At 40.3% G+C, this 20,470-nt stretch overlaps 1 protein-coding gene across 1 annotated transcript in view; it reads left to right on the top strand.

Annotated features, from left to right (window-relative positions):
* The window catches only part of FREM1 (FRAS1 related extracellular matrix 1), a 169,169-nt gene that overhangs the window by 85,462 nt on the left and 63,237 nt on the right, over positions 1-20,470 (top strand). The window contains exons 17-22 of the mRNA XM_008050952.2: positions 2,132-2,326; positions 3,423-3,608; positions 4,804-5,000; positions 9,550-9,772; positions 13,245-13,389; positions 18,493-18,634. Of these exons, the coding sequence (XP_008049143.1) occupies positions 2,132-2,326; positions 3,423-3,608; positions 4,804-5,000; positions 9,550-9,772; positions 13,245-13,389; positions 18,493-18,634 (1,088 nt within the window). The remainder of the gene's footprint in view (positions 1-2,131; positions 2,327-3,422; positions 3,609-4,803; positions 5,001-9,549; positions 9,773-13,244; positions 13,390-18,492; positions 18,635-20,470) is intronic.

The raw sequence follows: 20,470 nt of genomic DNA, 5'->3' as shown, positions 1-20,470 counted from the left end.
ATCACTGTTACTTTATAGTATTTTATTTTCTTTATTCTAATCATAATTTTTGACATAATTTCAATTATGTTGTATGTGTAGTTTTGTAGGCTACCTGTATCATTTAGATTATCACCAAAAATGTTTATTATTAAGATACCTAAAAGTTATGAGATGATGATAAAGTTGCTTTAGTAATGGGTTCATATTTTACAATATAAAAGTACGTTAATAGTTTGCTATTCTTCCAAGCATTAAACATGAAATCACTTAAGATGTTTCTTTGAAGCGACGCTATGATTAACTTTTGTAAGTATAAATTGTGTCCCTAGACTATATTCCATTTTAAGATACAGAATTTTTCTACCTATGTTGAAGCCTTTTCAATGGCTTAATGCTCAGCCTACTTTGCCAGTTATTTCTGGAAATATATCCCATGCTTCCATTGCATGAACTGAATGTGCTATGATTGCTTTTTTTTTTTAAGCCGTCGTCTCCTCCTGGAATGACTTTTCTATTTTTCTCCCTGACTGCCTCTCTCTACAGGTCCTTTCTCCCACCTCTCAGTTTTCTGGCTTTTCGGCTTGGTGAACTCTTGCTTATCCTTTGATGCTCAGCACAAGCCAGCGAAGCCACCTGGGAAGACTTTTCTGACTTTCTCTGGCATTGTGTCCTGCCCCTAGCATCGTTGTCAGCTAACTCTCATCTTCCCTCATGAGCCCCTCAGCACCTTGCACAAGAGCAGGCAGAAATATGTCAAATTGCTACTTCATGGGTAAAAGAGTGGCCTAATAATAGCAATTTCATAGGGTTCTACCTAATACATACATACATCTGTGCTAGTCTGACCACACTGCATTTCCTTCTCTGCGCTTAGACTATGTCAGCACCTGACACATGGGGCCTTTTGATATTTGACATTCTCTTGAAATGTCTTTTGACAGTTTCAAAATGTCTGCCTTTTTCTCTGCTGGTATACCCAGAGTATTAGCTACCACACAGTAGGCAGTAAATAAAGGCTTACCAAGTGAATGACTAATGAATAAATGTTTTAAGCCAGTTTGTTATTTTTGATTCTTCCTAAAGTTGAAGGCTGATTGGATTTTTTCTAATGCTGTCCACTTTAACTCCGTTTTTCCTTAAATGATTTTCGTCCTTTAATCATTTGGTTGCTCAATAATATCATCTCTAGGTTTTCCTTGTCATTCTTTTTTAATGGGAAAATAATGCCAAGCATGGTGTTCTGCAGATTTGACCAGAGTGTCTGGTGAAAAGGGAGGATGTCCCTGACCTTTTGTGCCCTAGTTATCATCACCAAGCATTGACAGCCTCCCTCTTGGCATTTTCAAGGTGACACATGAGATTTCCCAAGAGGACACGTGCAGAAGTTTTCTGTGTCCTGGATGACCAACACTCCTATTCCATGCTGTTAGTTAGTAACCCAAGAGCAGATTGTCTTGTGCGCTGGTAAACTAACCTTGACATTTTCTTCTTTCTTTCTTTCACTGCCTAAGCTGGGGACATTTCGAACCCCATAGAGGTAAGACCTAAAGGGTCAAAAGAAGAAATGAAAATAAATGCCATTTCTTTTCCAGGCACTATTGCTATTTTTAAAAACATCTCAACTAATATATAATAGGGAAAATATGGAAAGAAATGACAAGAATATGGACTGCCTTTGTTTTTCACCTAGCCGGTGTCCTCTGTTTCTCATAACTGCTGTGTGGTTGACGATTGTTCATTTAAGGTGGTAAATACAAATGGAAAGACAATTACCAAAGGGACAAGAATGCCTTTTTCAAGGCAGGTCGTAATACTAAGTGATTATGAGGGGAGAATGAAACCATCACTAGTCAATCTTTGTGCCGCTCTCTTGTTCATTTGTGGACTGGCAGACCCTTGTTAGCCCTGTTTAGCCCTTCCATATGGTGACAGATAACTGGCAGATCTCACCAGAGGCAACAGATGGGCAAGAATTTGCATTATTTTCATGACTGTATTTGATTTCATAGGGATACAATCGGGTTTTACATTTTATCTGCATATCTGCTTTACCTTGCCAGTCAATGCTTGTAGACTAGGTGTGAGTAGACTTCACCTTGGTATTCTATACTTTAAAAAGTCAGGTTTCATCCATAGTTGTGTCTTCCAGGTGGTGAGATTGGCCTGGCGCCTTGTTTTGACACCATCACGTTGGTGGTTTCGGATGGAGAAGCTGGCCCTTTTGTGAATGGCTGTTGCTACAACGGACCAAATCCAGCTGTTCCTCTTCATGAGTCCTTTCCAGTGTATGATCTCAACATCACAGTACATCCAGTAGACAACCAGCCACCTTCCATAGCAATAGGTGACGATGTGTTTTTATGTTAAAGTGCTGTTAACTTACCTAGTGTCATACCTGTGGTTCAGTGCAATAATACACTTTACTTTTAGTCAAAATCGAAAACCATCCTACAGAATTGCCTTTCAATAATTGCCTCAGAACAAATTTGTGGAAAATCCCAACTCTGTAAAAGATTACAGGACAAAGAATTTACTTCTTTAGAGGTTTAAATATTTCTGTATGGAGAGAGAATATGTGTGTGTGTGTGTGTGTGTATGTGTGTGTGTGTGTGTGTGTGTGTGTGTGTCTTGGGACAAGGACAACATTGGACTCCTCAACTATTCTGATTTTATTTCACATAGGAAAATATCATTTGCCTGCTAAAGAAAGAGTAACTTATTTTATCTGTAATAATTCTATTAAAATAGAATGAGTATACCAGAGAGACCATTTATATACATTTAACCTTATTTGCTTTTTAGAAAGTCATCTCCTCATAGGCATTATGTATATGTTCTGTCTCTCAGAAAAAAAAATACAAGTGTATGTATGAATGTTATTGTCATTTGCAAACTATCTTACAAGCAATGTTCTGGAAAGAAAGCATTATCCCAGCAGAATAATTAAGCACCAAGGCGTGAAAAAAATGTTCGTTGTGAGCAATTCATAATAGCTCTCAGGCAATTAACGCTCTGACAAACAGAGGTGACAACTGATCTTGAAGAGTACATAAACTACATTTAGTGGCTTCTCATTAAAACAGTTTGGCAATTCTTATTTTCCTTTGTCACATCTATAGAGACACAAGGGAAATCAGAGTTCCTTGAGAATGACTGAAGGGCTATGCTGGAGCAGTTTGTATTTCTGCTGTTTTCCCATTATTGTCTGGCTTACTTATGCAAGAAAAAAACGATAATTTTATAAGTCAAATTAAATTCAACCATTACCCCTGAATATTTTCACTTTAAAGAGAATTATGCCAAAGAAAATGAACATCTCCTGGGAAATGTTTTTGCATATGGCAGGCTTCTCTGAACTGGAGTTTCAGTTTTTTCGCACTAATTCTGATTAGAGGTTTTCATGCTAAGGATTTCATAATTGTGTTGTTATTTGTATGCAGGTACCATGTTCCTTGTAGATGAAGGTTTCTCAACAGCCCTTACCATTAACCATTTGTCTGCCACTGACCCTGATACTGCAGAAGATGACCTGGAATTTGTTTTGGTTTCTCCTCCCCAGTTTGGCTACCTTGAAAATACACTCCCTTCCGTAGGTTTTGAAAAAAGCAATGTGGGCATAAGTATAGGTAAGTCATAGCTTCGTGACCAGCAGTGACTCCCTATGTTATGAATGTGATGGACCAGATCATTTTTAATAACTGGGTAGGGACTGTCAAAATGTTCCAAGCACCATATACATTCAAGGAATTATTATTATAGCTGATACTTTCGAATCTTATTATGTTTTTCATTTCACATTTTAGTCTCACTTTTTCCCACACATGTGAGTTTACTTCAAAATAAATGGAAATTTCACTTATGAAAGATGCAGGGGTAAACACTGAAGGAATAATGGGTTAAAAGGCCCTCACAGCAACACAGAGTAGTGTGATAGAATGAATCTAGTGTGATCTCACATGGACTCATTCTCACAACCCTTTGGCGTGTTTAGTAGACATTGGTGGGAAAGATTAGGAAATTATACTAAGGGTATAACAGAAAGAGAAAACTTGAAATATTGAAGCAGATGGCATTAATTTTGAAACCAAAATATGTCTCTGATACTTAAATAGCTCTTGTATTTTAGGCAAAAACAAAACAACCGAAACAAAAACAGAAAACAAAATTTTCCAAAGACAACACTTTAGAGCAAATGATTCTCCGAGTCCCTTTTGAGATCTATCCATTTCAAATATGAGAGAGACTAGATTTAAGGTTAATTGTATTTAAGGTCACCCAGTTTCTCTTGTGACTTAATTCACAGCTTAGAGCATTTTTCTCTTTTGATTTAAAGCCATGTCAAAATATCAAAACAGCAGGGTGGCTGATTCCACGGAATCCAACCAATTGCTTGATATATATGTCTTCAAGTAGACAAATGATTGACTCTTGTTTTGCCTTTATGTGAAAGAGATATCTATTTTATCCAAGCATGACAAGAACTTTGCATACAGAAGCAGTGATTTCATCAAGGGAAGGTCACTCTGACATTTAGTCCAAGTTTTTGAAGTGGTCTTAAGTTATATGCATACTGGCTAGCAGTTATCAGTCTCCTGTTCTCCATGCAAATTTTATCCTTTCTTATGACCTGTAGATATTTGCTTTTATGTCGATCATTGACCATTGTTGTAGCAGCCCTTGATCTTGGATACACAGATCCACTGCTATGATCTCATATTTGCTTTGTTGAGAAACAGGCTATTTTTTGGGTTAAAGGATTGAGGACCAATAACTTGGAGAAAAATGTATTTCCTATTGGCTTGTTCCATCTTGCTATTCTAGCTTCATTTCAGTGGAAAGACATGAAGGCTTTGCGCATTAACTACGTGCAGTCCAGGCATCTGAGGATAGAACCTACTGCGGATCAGTTCATGGTCTACGTCACAGATGGGAAGCAACGCTCCTTGGAGATACCATTTTACATTATAATTAACCCTACAAATGATGAAATTCCTGACCTTGTCCTGCAGAATATTACTGTAAGAAACATCCAAATGTTCAATTTCTCTCTTATCATTTTTGAATTTTATTTTCACCGCCCATTTACATTGGTCTATGTGCACTTAACATTAAATGTGTGAGGAGTAGAGAAGACTATGCCATGTAATGCAATCATTTGAAAGCTATTAATCTAAGAGAGGAAACTAGTTTGGAGCTACATGGGAAATCCCTGCATAGTCATTGCAGCATCTTGTTTTGTTTGAGTCAGAGTCTCACTCCATCGCCCAGACTAGGGTACAGTGGAATGCTCAAGACCAACCCAGCGTCGACCTGCTGGGCTCCGGTGAGCCTTCCATCTCAGCCTTCCAAGTAGCTGGACTACAGGCACGTTCTACCATACCCGACTAATTTTTGATTTATTATAGAGATGAGGTCTCGCCAAGTTGCCCGGGTTGGTCTCTAACCCATGGGCTCAGGCAATCCACCCGCCTCAGCCTCCCAAAGTGCTGGGATTACAAGCTTGAACTACTGTGCCCGGCCATCATTGCAACTACTCTGTAAATAAAGAAATTACTCTAAAATAAAGTAATTAAAAAAAGAAAGCTATTAATCTAATGATGATGATGGTAATGATAATCATAATCACTAATTTGTAGCAATTGCATGAGTGCAATTACTAGGTTGTATATATATATATACTTACAGTTACTAGGAGATATGCACATACACACACACACATGCACACACACACACACACACACACACACACACACAGACTAAATTTCTTACTAAGTTGTAGGTTAGTAAGACGTATTCATTTTAAATTCTCACAACAGCTTTTTAGGGTGATGGTATTATTATTGCCATTTCATAACTGTAGAAATGAATAAAAGGAGGTAAACCAAGTAGCCCAAGATTACAGGGCTTGGAAGTAAGTGGCAATCAATGCTCTAATGGCAAGGACTCTTCATGCACAAATTACAGGCATCTTTTAAAATATATCTATTTGTGAAGAGATATGAAATGAGGCTGGGCACTTTGACTCATGCCTGTAATCCCAGCACTTTGGGAAGCCAAGACAGGAGAATTGCTTGAGCCCAAGAGTTTGAGACCAGCCTAGGCAACATAGTAAGACCTCTATCTCTATTAAAAAATTTTTAAAAATAAGCTGGGCATAGTGGCATGTGCCTGTAGTCCCAGCTACTCAGGATGCTGAGGCAGAAGATTCACCTGAGTCCAGGAGCTTAAGGCTGTGGTGAGCCTTGATTGTGCCACTGCATTCCAGCCTCAGCAACAGAGTGAGACTCCAACTCAAAATAAGTGAATAAATAAAAATAAATAGACAAATTAAAAATATATATATGTATGAGATGGAAAAAAATACAATTTTGGCCATTCAATTCACACAGACTTGAAAATGACTTTATATCATAACATTTGTTGGTTTAATAACATTCAGACATACAGTTGAAATGGCTCATAAAAATTACTCCTTAGATAACATCTGTTGACTTTTAAATAATAATAAAAACTGTATGTGGCTGAATAAATTCAAATGTTGAGAAACATACAAAGTGAAATATGAAATCTTCCCTCTCTGACGGCCTTTACCACAAGTCACTCCTGAATGATAGAGTTTTCAGGACTTTAATAATGTGTGCACATGCCAGTGATGCGTATGTGTATATGATTTTCCTGTATAATTTTACTTACAATTAAGGGCTTACATTATACCTACTACTTTGTAGTTTACTTTTAAAAACTTAATTATGTATTTTTAATAAAACTTAATTATGTGCCTTTTAGATCAACATGTAATTCTTTCAAGCCAATTTTATTTTTAATATATGATTATTTAACCTAGATATATGTATGACAAATCCTTATTAAATGGGATGTGCACAGGCTTTGGAATCAGAGGAACTTGGTGCTACTTTTTATTAGTTGTGGGTTTGGGGCACATTCTTTCTCTTCGTTTTGCATCTGTAAAATGTGTATCCAGACCAGCCCAGGCAACTTGGCGAGACGTCGTCTCTACAATAAATCAAAAAATTAGCTGGGCGTGGTAGCGCGCGCCTATAGTTCCAGCTCCTTGGAAGGCTGAGGCAGAAGGATCGCCAGAGCCCAGCAGGTCGAGGCTGCGTTGGCCGGGAGCGTGCCACTGTCCTCCAGTCTGGGTGACAGAGTGAGACTCCAACTCAAAAAAATATATATACAATCACCTTTAAGAGGTAGTCATGATCAAGGTAGTTCGGGACAGAGCAGATGCCTAATAAATAGGTGCCATTAGTATTATTAATGTTATTATATTTGTCATCTTTTGACTGGCAGTGACCAAAGCCGATATTAGCTATTTTTAAAAAACCATTTTGGGGGTTTTATTTTTCACTAAAAATAATCAGATTCTAAATGTGAAAGTCTTTATCCAATTTTAATTTTCTACTGAATCTTAATGGTACATGAGAGTCAGCTCAGCACAGAATTTAAGAGCCAGTCCCTGCTTTTCCTCTCCTGTTGGCACATGGGTTTCTCCAGAGAGCCCTTCACTAATTACGAGAAAGAAAAAAAATCTGCAAATGACGCCTTCTATACCTGCCTTCATTGGCTTGTAACTGTCGAGCGTTGATGCTTCTGAAATAACCAGGCCACTGGAAAGTTGTCCTTTGCTCTTCTCAGGAAGTGATCATGCTTTCTACCTGTGCATTCCTTAGAGAATCTGTTTAGGACAGACATGAAGCCCCATGTGTTATGGGTGAGCCGACTTTAAGCTTCGCATGATTATTTTTTAGCCCAAGTAGGAGGGGGGACCGCCCCCAAAAAGGAAATTTATTTATAAACAATTGTGTATTTATTCTTACATGTTTAAATTTCAGTTACTTTCAACCTACTCTCAGTTTGATGCAATACACCTATCTAGATGCTTTTTCCACTGCTCAGAACAGTTTTTCAACTCATCCATTCTGATGCCTTTTAGTGCTTCTTTGATTTTTTGTTTCACCTCTTCCACATGGGCGAAACGTTTGTCTTTGAGGACTTTTTTCATCAGGGAAACAAAACAAAACAAAATCACTTGGGGCAAGGTTGGCGGATAAATAGGAAGTGAGGGACATCGGGGTCATGAGGTTTTTGGTCCAAAACTATTGAACGTCCAGCATGGCATGGGTAAGTACGCTGTCACAGTGGAAGAACCGGCCACCTCTTTGCCGCAAAAAAAAATCACTGAAGTTGAACTCAGCCTCTCACAACATCGCTAGCTGGTACACTGATGCTGATGAGTTCCTAGAACACTTACCTAGCGGGGGAAGCCTGTACTACAAAAGGTAATTCCTTTTGGGGCGGGGTCATCCCTCACTTGTAACATTTGGCAAGCGATGCATCTTCATGCAATTTCAGTAAAAAGTGGGTTGCAGGAGGGCTCCCTTCAAAGCCTATAAGAGAGACTGAAAAGAAAGGGTGTTTTCACAAATCTAAACTGTATGTATCCATCAAGGCTTTCTTCCCCCTCTACCATGAAGACATGCTGGTCTCTTCTACCTTTTTATTTCTTAGATAGCTAGCAGACCTAGACATTTCTTTCTTGGATTATAGTTACTGATAGATAGGCCTTCACAGCTTCACCTGATTCCGTTCTTGAAAATATTTCTATTCCTCACAATGTGTAGTACAATAACATTGCAGATTCCCAATAAGTGTATGTAAAATCGGTGCATTCTTACTATTTAGATCTTGCTATATTTCAAAATAGGAAATATAAGTATCTATTTGTTCTATCTTCATTCTGAGAAAAACAAAGATAAAGACAGCAAAGTACCATCGTCAAGTTCTAAATGATGAGATCCTACATGAAATGATAAATATCCAGCTTTCTTTATTGCTTAAAGAACCAGGAAACCTGAAGTGGGGTGTGAGAGGGAGTGAGAAGGGGAGTTTAGGAAGATTGGAATTGTGAGGATTGGAGAAAAATGAGGGGCCCAGAATGAAAATATACCTCGTTATGCATCCAGGAGCACCTTTTAAAATTGTTGATTGCAGTGGAACTATGGAAGTCTGTACTGCAATTACAACAACAACAACAACAAAAACACCATGTATGCCTAGTGTGTGGAGCAGTCGTTGTGCCATTTTTAAAGCATTTAGAAACAGAAGGATTATAGAAGCAAGGAAATCCAGGAAGGTTGGTATATGAAAGTGAAGGTTCCAGACTCAGTTTTACAACTGAAATTTTCTGCGACTTCCTGAAGGCAAGCATTCTTTTGTCTGCTTGTTCTCTCAGACCCTTGAATTATGAGAAAATACATATTTTAAAAAATCATGGAGTGTGGGGGAGGGAAAAAAAATCATATATCCTTGGCTCTTCATGGAGATAAATAAAGTTTGAAATGTTCAGGAAAAGAAATGTAAGAGATATCCATGGATTCTTTTTTTTGGGTTCCTATTAAACTGGCAGTTTGTTTTGTAAGACTTAGACTCTACAAATCTCATGGAAAACGAGAACTAGGATAACTCCAAATGACTGGCTCTGAGCCCTTTGCCAAAAGAAAGACGAGTTCTCTCTCAGGCCGACTTTTCTGACTTGTTCTTGTTCAGGTGTGTGAGGGTCAGATGAAAGAGCTGGATTCGTCCATCATCAGTGCTGCTGACCTGGATATTCCTAAGGACTCCTTACTGTTCAGCATCACTCATAAACCTCGCCATGGCCTCCTCATCAACAGAATGTTTGGCAAAGACTTTCCTCAGAATAAGCAGCCAGCCGGCGCCCACCAGAAGCACGAACTTGTTCACAACTTTTCCATGGAACTTCTCCAAACTGGTATATCATGCTCCACTTCTGTTCATGTGCTGTTCTTGATTTACATTCCACTTACATGTGTGGAATCTAGAAAGGTCAAACTCATATAAGCAGAAGGTGGAATGGTGGTTCCCAGAGGCAGAGGGGTGAGAGCATTGGGGAGACTTTGGTCAAGTGATGCAAAATTTCAGTTAGATAGGAGGAGTCGGTTCAGGAGAGCTATTGTACCTATGTTGACTATAGTTAGCAACAATAAAAAAATTAAAAAAGTCAGCCGGGCGTGGTGGCGCATGCCTGTAATTCCGGCTCCTCGGAAGGCTGAGGCGGAAGGATCGCTGGAGCCCAGCGGTTCGAGGCTGCGGTGGCCGGGAGCGGCCACTGCACTCCAGTCTGGGCGACAGAGGGAGACTCCGACTCAAAAAAAATTCTTACAGGAGTAGATATTAAGCGTTCTCACTATATGAAAAGAATACGTGAAATAATGCACGTGAAAATTAATTAGCTTGATTTAACCATTCCACAATGTTGTTTTACCCGAGATATGTACAATTTTTATTTGTCAGTTAAAAAATAATTTGGCCTAGAAAAGGTAGTAACAAATCCCAGAAAATAGGGGGTGAAGAAATAACATTCACCTACTTTATTCATTTAATCCTCAAAGATTACCTCTGGGCCTGGATTAAAGTAGGACATGAAATGCCAGCTAGTCGTAGGAGGCCACTGAAAAGGCAGGAACGTCTCTCCTAAGTGAAGTAACTCAGAATCACAAAGCCAAACGCCCATGTTCTCATGTACACGTGGGAGCCAAACAATGGGTTTTTGCAGACATACAGAGTGGAATGATTGACATTGGAGGCTACAGAACGTGGAAGAACGGGTGGAGGTGAGGATTGAAAATTTCCTATTGGGTACAGTGTTCACTCTGCAGGCAATGGGTACACTGGAAGTCCAGACTTTCCCACTACACAACATATGCTTGTAAGAAATCTGCACTCGCACCCTCTAAATATGTAAAGGTAAATTTTTAAATAATTAAAAGAAAATAGAATCATTCCAAAAAAGAAAAGGCAATAACATGTTTTCTTATACTTTTAGAACACCATTAAAAATGATATTTGTGACTTGGGGGTATTTTTGCTCAAGCTTTTAACGTCGTAATGAAAAATTCCTTTTCAAAACTATTGAGATAACGAAACTAAATTTTAAGAGTTCTGTCTGCCAAAATTTCCACGGTTGAAACAAATATAGAACCACATATAATAACGACTCATTATTCTCCGAGGAGATAATTTGCTCTTTAGAGAAATAGCACACTGGAACAGCAGCCTGAATTATTTTTTAATTACTCTTTTAAAAAATCAGTCTTATCCCATTTTCACATATAAAAAATGCTTTTAAAAACTGGAGGAATCACAGTTCTGGAATTACCACCTACTGTATTCTCTTTCCTTCTTCACGTTCTCCCAGCCTGGAAGGTCCTTCCCCTCCGTACCCAGGCTAGCCAAGACTGCCTTCAGAACACAGCTCTCTGTTAATCTCCCCCTTGAAGCCCACCCAAGCTCCAAACGACTTCTTCCTCATGCTTGCTTTGTTTTAGCACTTGTTCAATACTTTTGCAACTGTCTTCTAGTTGTTTCCCCAACCAGAGGGCAAACTCTCTGCCCCAAAGTTTCTTTTGTAATAGTTGCACAATATCATCTCGTGTTTAAATTTGAAAAACTAATTCATATGTTTCTCAGTTTTTATCAGTTGCAAAGCAATAAATTCTACAGCGTAAATGGTGAAATTATCACATCAATAACCATGTGCTGTGAGTAAAACGTACTGTTAACAATAAATTTTTGTCCAAGCTTAAGACCATGGAAAAAAGGAGAATTCAAGTTTTACTCTCAGGAAGGTCAATTCAAAAAATAACATTTATTGGGTATTATCAGGTTAAATAAGTATTATATGCTTTTAACATTTATTGGATATTATCAGGTTAAATAAGTATTATATGCTTTTGTGTAAGGTTTGGACACAGTCCTTTTTAAGGAAAAAATAAAAATTGCTCACATAAATTAATTTTTGGTTACTGTTTTGGTGATAGTCTCAGAGATTAGATTTTCACCTCTATTTTATTTTTGGTTTCCTATGGCTACATTTTAAAAAAACTTTGGTGCATTTTCATAAACATCCTCCCACACAACCATACAGAATTTATAAAGCTGCTATCATATTATGTAACCTGTATTTTTCTTCTAACTTTTAAAATATTCATGGAAAACTTAGTTTTTGATAACTACCTTATTTAATCATATAGACTTATTGCGCTGTATTTTTTTTTTTTTTTTAAAAGATGAGGTCTTTCTCTGTTTCCCAAGCTGGAGTGTAATGGTGAAATCACAGCTCACTCAACGTTGAACACCTAGACTCAAGGGATCCTCCTGTATCAGCCTCCAGGTTAGCTGGGATTACAGGCATGCGCCGTAATGCCTGGCTAACTTTTTAATTTTTTTTGTAAAGATAGCATCTCGCTATGTTGCCCAGGCTGGTCCCGAACTCCTAGCCTCAAGCAATTCTCCCACCTTGGCCTCCCAATCTGCTAGGACTACAAGTGCAAGTCACTGCCCCAGCACCTTTGCTGTAATTTTAGACAGCAAAATCTCCCATTAAAAAAATCTAGATAGTTTTTCATTTCTTGGTATTAAAAGTTAAATGTCAAGAAACATATGTTATGTAAATCTTGATGCATATCTCTTAGTATTTCTGTAGCTTCGTAGTAAGTTTTGAAAATGGGAAAGGTAAGACCTCCGACTTTATTCTTTTTCAAGACTGTTTTAGCTATTCTGGGTCTCTTGCATTTTCATATAAATGTGTTTTCAAAAGTAGTTAAGAGCCTGGACAATATAGCAAGACGCCGTCTCTACAAAAAATAAAAAAATTAGCCAAGCACCTGTAGTTCCATCTATTCAGGAGGCTGAGGTGGAAGGATCACCTGAGCCCAGGAGGTCAAGTCTGTGGTGAGCTGTGATCATGCCACTGCACTCCAGCCTGGGCTGCAGAGTGAGACCCTGACTCAAAACAAACAAACAAACAAACAACAACAACAACAACAAAAAACCAGTAGTTACATTCTTATATTTAAGTTTTGAACTATTTAGAATCTATTTTGGTGATTGGCTCCAGATAGCAACTAACTATTTTCTGCAAGTAATTAATTTTCTCAGTTTCACTTAAACCCTCTGACACACTTGTTCTTATATAGTTTATTATCCATTCTTTGCTGATTTTACGTAAGAACCTTATCAAATACTAAATTGTTTAAATAAAGAATCTTTAATAGGCTAAGTCGATTCTCTTACTTCATAAAACAAATTTCAATTTCACCCTACTGCTCTGATTCATGAACTCCTGTTAATAACAATGCCTTGAAAATTAAGACAGATTACCTGTGACACACATTGGAAGGATTAATCATAAGGAACACTTACTTTCTCTTTTCTCCTTCTAGGAATGAAGCTGACATATGTGCATGACGACTCAGAGAGTCTTGCTGACGACTTTACAATCCAGTTGTCGGATGGGAAACATAAGATACTTAAAACCATTTCAGTAGAGGTCACCCCAGTGAATGATGAGAAACCAGTGCTGACCAAGTAAGTTACTGGAAATGAGTCCCTTTTAGATTTCTATAAAATTCCATGAAGTCTGGAATACTAGGTACAAGTGTCGTATGTGTCCCCCAGAGAAGCAAGTCCTACTGCACGATTCATGAACGCTTGTCCTTCTACCCGGGCACCTAGAGATTTAGTGCAAATGTTAATGCAAACTCTCCTTAACAACTGGTCTTTTAATTACTCGGTTTTTCTCTAAAAGTTCTAATTAGTTAATATACAGTATGGAATGAAGAGTCTATTAAGTATTTAAACACAATGGACACACATTCCAAAGTGCAATTAATATATAGATTCAACTGCAGACAGTTCTCACAATGCACTTGGTCAATCTTTTAAGTAAGGGTGACTGAGGGAAATAAATCAAGTCTCACTCTGTCGCCCAGGCTGGAGTGCAGTGGCACGCTCACCGCCACCCCTGCATCGACCTGCTGGGCTACAGCGAGCCTTCTGCCTCAGCCTTCCAAGTAGGTGGAATGACCACGCCCGGCTCATTTTTTTGATTTATTGTAGAGATGAGGTCTCGCCAAGTTGCTCTCGAACCCAAGGGCTCAGGCAATCCCCTCATCTCAGCCTCCCAAAGTGCTGGGATTACAGGCTTGAGCCACCGCACCCAGCTGAGAGTGTGCAATTCTAATGAGTTGCCACATGAAGCTGATTGTGGTGGTCTTAGTTTGAACAGGAGGGTGGGTGTTCAACTGCAGCTTCAAGGTCAAAGGCAGGGATTCTCCAGTCACAATCCTAAAATTGTGGACAGAACAAGGGAAGCTATGGAAGACAACTAAACAGATATAGCACCCTACTGGGCATCTGTTGTAGGACAGAAGCAGTACTAAATGCTTGGGTTTTGTTGTTGTTGTTTTCTTTTGTTTTTGTTTTTGAGTCGGAATCTCACTCCGTTGCCCAGGCTGGAGCACAGTGGCACGCTCACGGCCACCCCAGCGTCGACCTGCTGGGCTCCAGCAATCCTTCCACCTCATCCTTCCAAGTAGCTGGGACCACAGGCACGTGCCACCACGCCCAGCTAATTTTTGATTTATTGTAGAGACGAGGTCTCACCAAGTGGCCCAAGGTGGCCTCGAACCTACAGGCTCAAGCAATCCTCTTGCCTCGGCCTCCCAAAATGCTGGGATGACAGGCTTGAGTCACCGTACCCGGCCAACACATTTCTTTTATCACCTAGGTCCTCCTTTGTCCACCAGTCATCTACTATATTCCCTATGGGTCAACACTCCCTGCCACCTCCTGTCAAAATGATCACTCTCTAAAATTCTGAGCTGGTATTGTTAATTGCACACTTTCTCGGGTTCTTCCTCTGTAGTCGCTCAGTGCTTGATCATAGAGTACAGAGTCTTGATCAATTACAATTCTATTGTTCCATCCCTTTCTTTTGTAATTGGCAGCTGTGCAGAACTGTACACAATCCACAGACCTTTACAGAGCTTTAGGGAGCCAACCCTTCTCTAGGGCTAGGATTAGAAAGACATCTGGTTCTTGGAACCACCTTGATGACTTCACCTCTTTACTTACTGGTGCAGCAGTAAGAGGCATCTTGTAGAAAGTCCAAGGTATTATCAGGGAGCAAACGACTTCTCGAAAGCATGTAAATCCCCAAAGCCTCCTTCACTCTGCCGAAAAGTGGGTCTCAGACAATTCCCTTCCTTACTGTTCCCCTAGGAGCCACTGGTAAGGTCCTTAAAAAGCATTGATGGGAAATATTGATGATAGGTTTTTGGAGGGTTGCATCTCAGACATCAGTTTGACTAAAAGTATTCGCCAGAAATTTCTATCTCTTTATTTTCTAGTGGGATGTGGGACTGATATGACCTTGATTTATAAATATGAAGGATATTGCAGTATTACGATACATCCTTTCTGGCGATCTCACTTTGAGGGAAGGGGAGGGGTGAAAGCTGGCATTTCTCAAGTGCTTACTATGTGACAGACACTATATTAGTTTTTTTTCCACACATATTATTTCATTATATTCTCACCAAAATTATGGGAAGTAGTTATTATCCTCACTGAGAAAAACTGAGACCAGAGAAGTAAAATAGCTCACCTAGGCACTTGGTCAAGTCCAGAGGCCACATTCTTGTTACTAGACTTGCTGAAATAGCTGCACTACAGAATTCCCATGTCTCCTTCAGCTTCGCTTGGAAATCTCTCCTTCTTTCCCTTCCTCTTTCCTTCTCCACTGAGGAAGGAAGTAATGGACCCCCTTTCTCTTCCATGTGTCCTTAGACATATCACCTCTTGCCTCGTCCCAGAAACTGCTCATTGCTTTTTCCCCCTCCGGCGCCTTCACTTGCTCCCTTCTCAGTTCATGCACTAATAGGACATAGGGATATAATTCGTGGTTAAGAGTCAGATTGTCTTGCCAGTGGTGTGACTTTGGACTGTCACTTAACCTCTCTCTATTTCTCTGTTAATCGCTCCGTAAATGGGGATACTACTAGTATCCTCTTCACAATCTGCAAGGATTAAATGAATTAAAATATGTACATGGACTTGAAAGACTGGCTACTATTTCGTATGTGCTCCTAAGTGTCAGCTATTGTCCTTACTGCAAGTGAGTATCCTTACTCTAAAAATATGAAGACGAACCAGTCCCTCATTCATTTTACTGTCAACTTTTTGGAGGAATAGCTTGTACTTTTATCCTCCATTTCTACCCACTTTCTGCAATCTTGACTTTATAAAAGATGCTCCCTTTATCTATCTATCTATCTATCTATCTATCTATCTATCTATCTATCTATCTATCTACTATCTATCTATCTATCTATCTATCTATTTTTTGAAAGCAGGATTTATTGAGAGGACCAAAAAGCTCTCACAGTGGGAGGGGACCTGAAGGGGTTGCCTAAGATGCTCCTTTAAAAGTCACCTTTGGCTGTCCCACCAAATTAATGGACCTTCTCATCCTTCTGGATGTTATTAGAGCACTTGCTACCATTTCTTGGCTATTCTTTTAGATGCTGTGGTAGATAGATGCTTTTGGTTCTGCGGGCCACAGCCCCTCTGCCCATCTCCGATTCTAGTGATGTCTGTGAACACTGTCAGTGTCCCATCTCAGGGGTCCACTGTGCATTGCTCCCTTTTTTGGCCTCAGGACCTTCATTCAACCCATGTCCAGGCATGTGAAGAGCACTCTTGGGACAGCACTTAACCTTGGGAGCGAATGAGTAAGATGAATGCCCCAGCTTCCTGTCTGTCAGAAGCACAGTTGGAGTCACATTCTACACAGTTCCTCAAAAGATCCCCAGCTACTCTGAGCCCCAGTTGCCCATAGCAGTAATCCCAGTGCTTTGGGAAGCCAAAGTGGGAGGATTGCTTGAGGCCAGGAGTTCAAGACCAGCCTGGACAACATAGCAAGCCCCTGTCTCTACAAAAAAGAAAAGAAAAAAGAAAAAGAACATCCTTTGTGGCCTTTTTTCTCCTCCCCCTCTTCACCTCCTCCCTCCCTTCTGCTTCCAGAAATCACTTCCCAAATGAATTACCTACATGACAGGGCTTATCCTAGGTCCCTTTTAGGGTAATTCTGATTATGACGAACTCTATTGACTTTTCTGACATACAATCCCAACCCTTTCTTCCTACCAAACTCTATCTTCTTGATCATATTGGCTTCCTGTTTTTTATTTTATTTATTTTATTCTATAATAGAGATTGGGTACAAGTCAGGATTAGTACACAAGTAGGCTGCATGCAGGTGAAGTTTGGGCCTTCACCTGGTCCTCACTTGCCCTGGTTTCAAACCAGGTACCCTTTGTGTTGTTACAGGCATCCCTTCCTCCCTCCCTTGACAGTGTCCAGAAACTGCCTATCCCTCCCTTGTGCTATGGTGATTAATGTTGGGGTACCACTATGAGTGAGAACATGTGGTATTCAGTTCTTTGTTTCTGTGATAGATCACTAAGCTTGATGGATCCAATTTGCTTCAAAGTTCATGATTTTGTTCTTTTGGCTTCCTGTTGTAACCAATCCATTTCTATCAATGGCGCCCAACCAACTGATTCGCTAGCCTTCTAGAAAAGTGGGATTCATATTCTCCAGCAAAGAGGTGGACAAAAGTTACCTCCCACTTCCAGGTAGCTGTCGGTTCTGGATATCAGGAAACTCCCTCTGAGTAAAAGTGGCCAGAACTGAGGTGTTTGGGCCTTGACTTCTCAGCAGAGGAGCGGAAGGAAGACCTTCGATGTCAATTGCTGGTACTCAAATGTCCTCTACCTGGATCCCAAGGAATTCGAGTATCCTAATCTTTCTCAGAAACAAAGCTGTCAAGCTGGACAAAGTTAGGCCATGTGCAATGACTAGCTGGAAACACGGGGGGAAGAGACCCTTCCCACTTTGGTGAGCGTAGGGAAAATGGCCACATTGACTGTGAGAGCACAGCACTGCAGAGGACCTACAAAAACCACAGCAGAGGTGGCTGTGGGTGAAGTGGCAGCTGCTCTGTGCTCAGCCCATTGTTCAGGATACCAGGAGCTCACCTGGCAACTGTGGCACTAGGAAAAGAGGCCTAAAGTGGCCACAATGAACATTCCTCACCCAGAACGTTCAACCCAGACCATTCATTACCTGAGAGAGGAAACGTAACTTACAGGGCCGCAGATTACCCACATTTCACCAAACTCAGAATGGCCTATAACGAAACATGTGGGAACATCTGCAGATAACGGCGCTGAAACGCTCCAGGAAGCTTCTGTCGGTGACACTGGAAGGGCCATACCTGGCCCACTTCCTGGCGTTGTTGCTTTGAGTGTCAAATGAGATATTGGAAACAAAATCATTTTATACAATAAACAATAACTTATAGTATAAAGTTCTGTGCATTGTGAGCCATTAGAAGTATCCGATGACTTCATACCACTCTCACTGTCGCCGATCCAGACTGTCACTGTTAAATTAAAAGACAGCCAACCGCACAGGTCTGACCAATCACCTTCAGGACTTTGGATACTGAACACGCCTCCTTAATTGTTGAAGGGTGGGAAGTATAATTAATTGTCAACATCAGTGTCCCCTGCTCAAGGAATACCTTCTATTTTTGTATCAACCCAGGCATTTTCCTTTTTACAGGAAGGCTGAAATGAAAGTGAGTATGGGTGAGACGCGTATTCTTTCTAGTGCTGTTCTTTCAGCCAGTGATAAAGACTCACCAAGGGAGAAGATTTACTATTTATTTGAAAGGCTTCCCCAAAACGGGCAACTTCAGCTTAAGGTTAGTGACCTTAATACTTTTATTTTTCCAAATGAATGTAGCAGGTATACATTTTCTCAATACAAGCGTTTCTATCATTGAATTTATTTGCTAACAGCCATATTTTTTGCCCAGATGTAGAAAATTTATTTTTCCCTATTCTAGGGTGAATTCACACTGTTCTAAATTTTTTTAGTCAGCTCGAGGTAAATTCAACCAGTTTTAAGGTGCTTCATTGCTGCTTTCCCCGTGGAATTGTCCCTAAATTCTGAGGGAGGGAGTTACCTGGATAAAGCAAATTGTCTGGTTTCTGAGGAGAATCCAGAATCTTTTGCGAGATCTTCATTCCTGCTAGATTTTTGACTTGTGGTCCCATAGCTTTCCTTTTTCACAGCCATCATCTGCCCTAAAACCACTTCAGTTCTCTCTCTCCATCTGTCTTTGTCTCTCTCAGTTAAGTTCTAAACCCTTATCATGAATGCGAAACATCTGAGATTTGGAGGGGCTGCCTCCAGCACCTCCTGCCCCGCTCATGGTTTCTGTTAAAACACGATCTGAGTATTCCACCTTCTGCTTTCTCGATGAGTCACCACAGGGAGCAGGCTTCTTGTTCGCCTCTTAATTCCCATCTTCCTCCTTGGGCAGGGACAATTTACCTCTTCTTCAGGGAGACTGCTTACTCAGCAAATAACGAACCGATTGTTCTGTATTCTGTCCGAGATAAACCTAAAAGCTGAAAGGTTTGTGCCTTCATTCTGCTGTCCCACCTCCCCTCACGTTTAGGTTAGGATGGGCAAAGTCTTGAACCAAAAAGGAAGTATATGTGTATGGGGGAACTTCATGCGGGGGTCATCTTACCCTACTAACATCTGCCAGATTTTAACAACCGCCGTATTTGAATCCAGCGAGCTGCATGACACACTCAATCCACATTCCTGGATTTGTGTGTGTTCTAGAAATTACTTGCTTTAATTGAAAGCAAATAAGCATGGAAAAATGAAAGGATGCTAGGGGGTAAGGCCACCCGGGTTCTACTGCTAACTCTTTCAGTCGCTCGGTTTGTGGTCCGATAATACCTCCTTATTTCACTTTAGTCCTGGAATAGCAACATGTTGGTCTGATTCCACCAAGGATCAGCGCGACGTGAATTATAGATCCATTACCTGATAATGTCAGTTGAGCAGTCATTCAAAATGTGTGTTTGAATGGTGGATTAAGACGAGCTACCACAGCCACCAACCATGCCTGATGTGATTAGTCAACAGAATGCTTCACTTTTAATCGGATGCAGGCTCAGCTCTAGAAAAGCAGTTAGGATCCATTCCGCGTGGAACAGCTTGATGGTCATAGATTGTAGGCACCATAGAGAATCCAAGTGAAGAGCGGCCGCTGATTTAAATTGAGGTGCAGCTGTGTCCTTATTTCATTTCAACGAGTAATGAAGCAGAAATGCAGCGAAAGCTCACACATTTGGGAGGCTTGGGAACGGAACTGTTTTGGATATGTGAAAATCCAGATGGGTCCAAGGTCCCAGAGTGGCTCTCGACAGTTCCCTCCCAGAACCCTGGCAGGGGCCCCGAGTCTTTCCAAGACCAGGGACCAGGGCTCCAGGCCTCCTGGCCGCTCTCAAGGCTCCTTGATTTCTTGCTGGCTTTTCTTACCTTTTCCCCACCTTGAATCTGACTCTGATTCCCTTCCTCTTTCTGCGTCTTCAAGTGGTTCTCTCAAGTCAGACTCACATGTGGGGGAGCAAGTGAGGGAATAGATGGAAACGGGAGAAAGCCCAAGATATTTTCTTCTGTGTTTGCTTTCTTCGATGAGATTATGAAGAGAACAAGTTAAATAAAATGGCAGGCT

Source organism: Carlito syrichta, unplaced genomic scaffold (genome assembly GCF_000164805.1).
Source record: "Carlito syrichta isolate Samal-C Ts95f unplaced genomic scaffold, Tarsius_syrichta-2.0.1 Scaffold154501, whole genome shotgun sequence".
Lineage (NCBI taxonomy): Eukaryota > Metazoa > Chordata > Mammalia > Primates > Tarsiidae > Carlito > Carlito syrichta.
The sequence above is the reverse complement of the archived record's forward strand: the minus strand, read 5'-3'. Positions and strand labels throughout refer to the sequence as shown.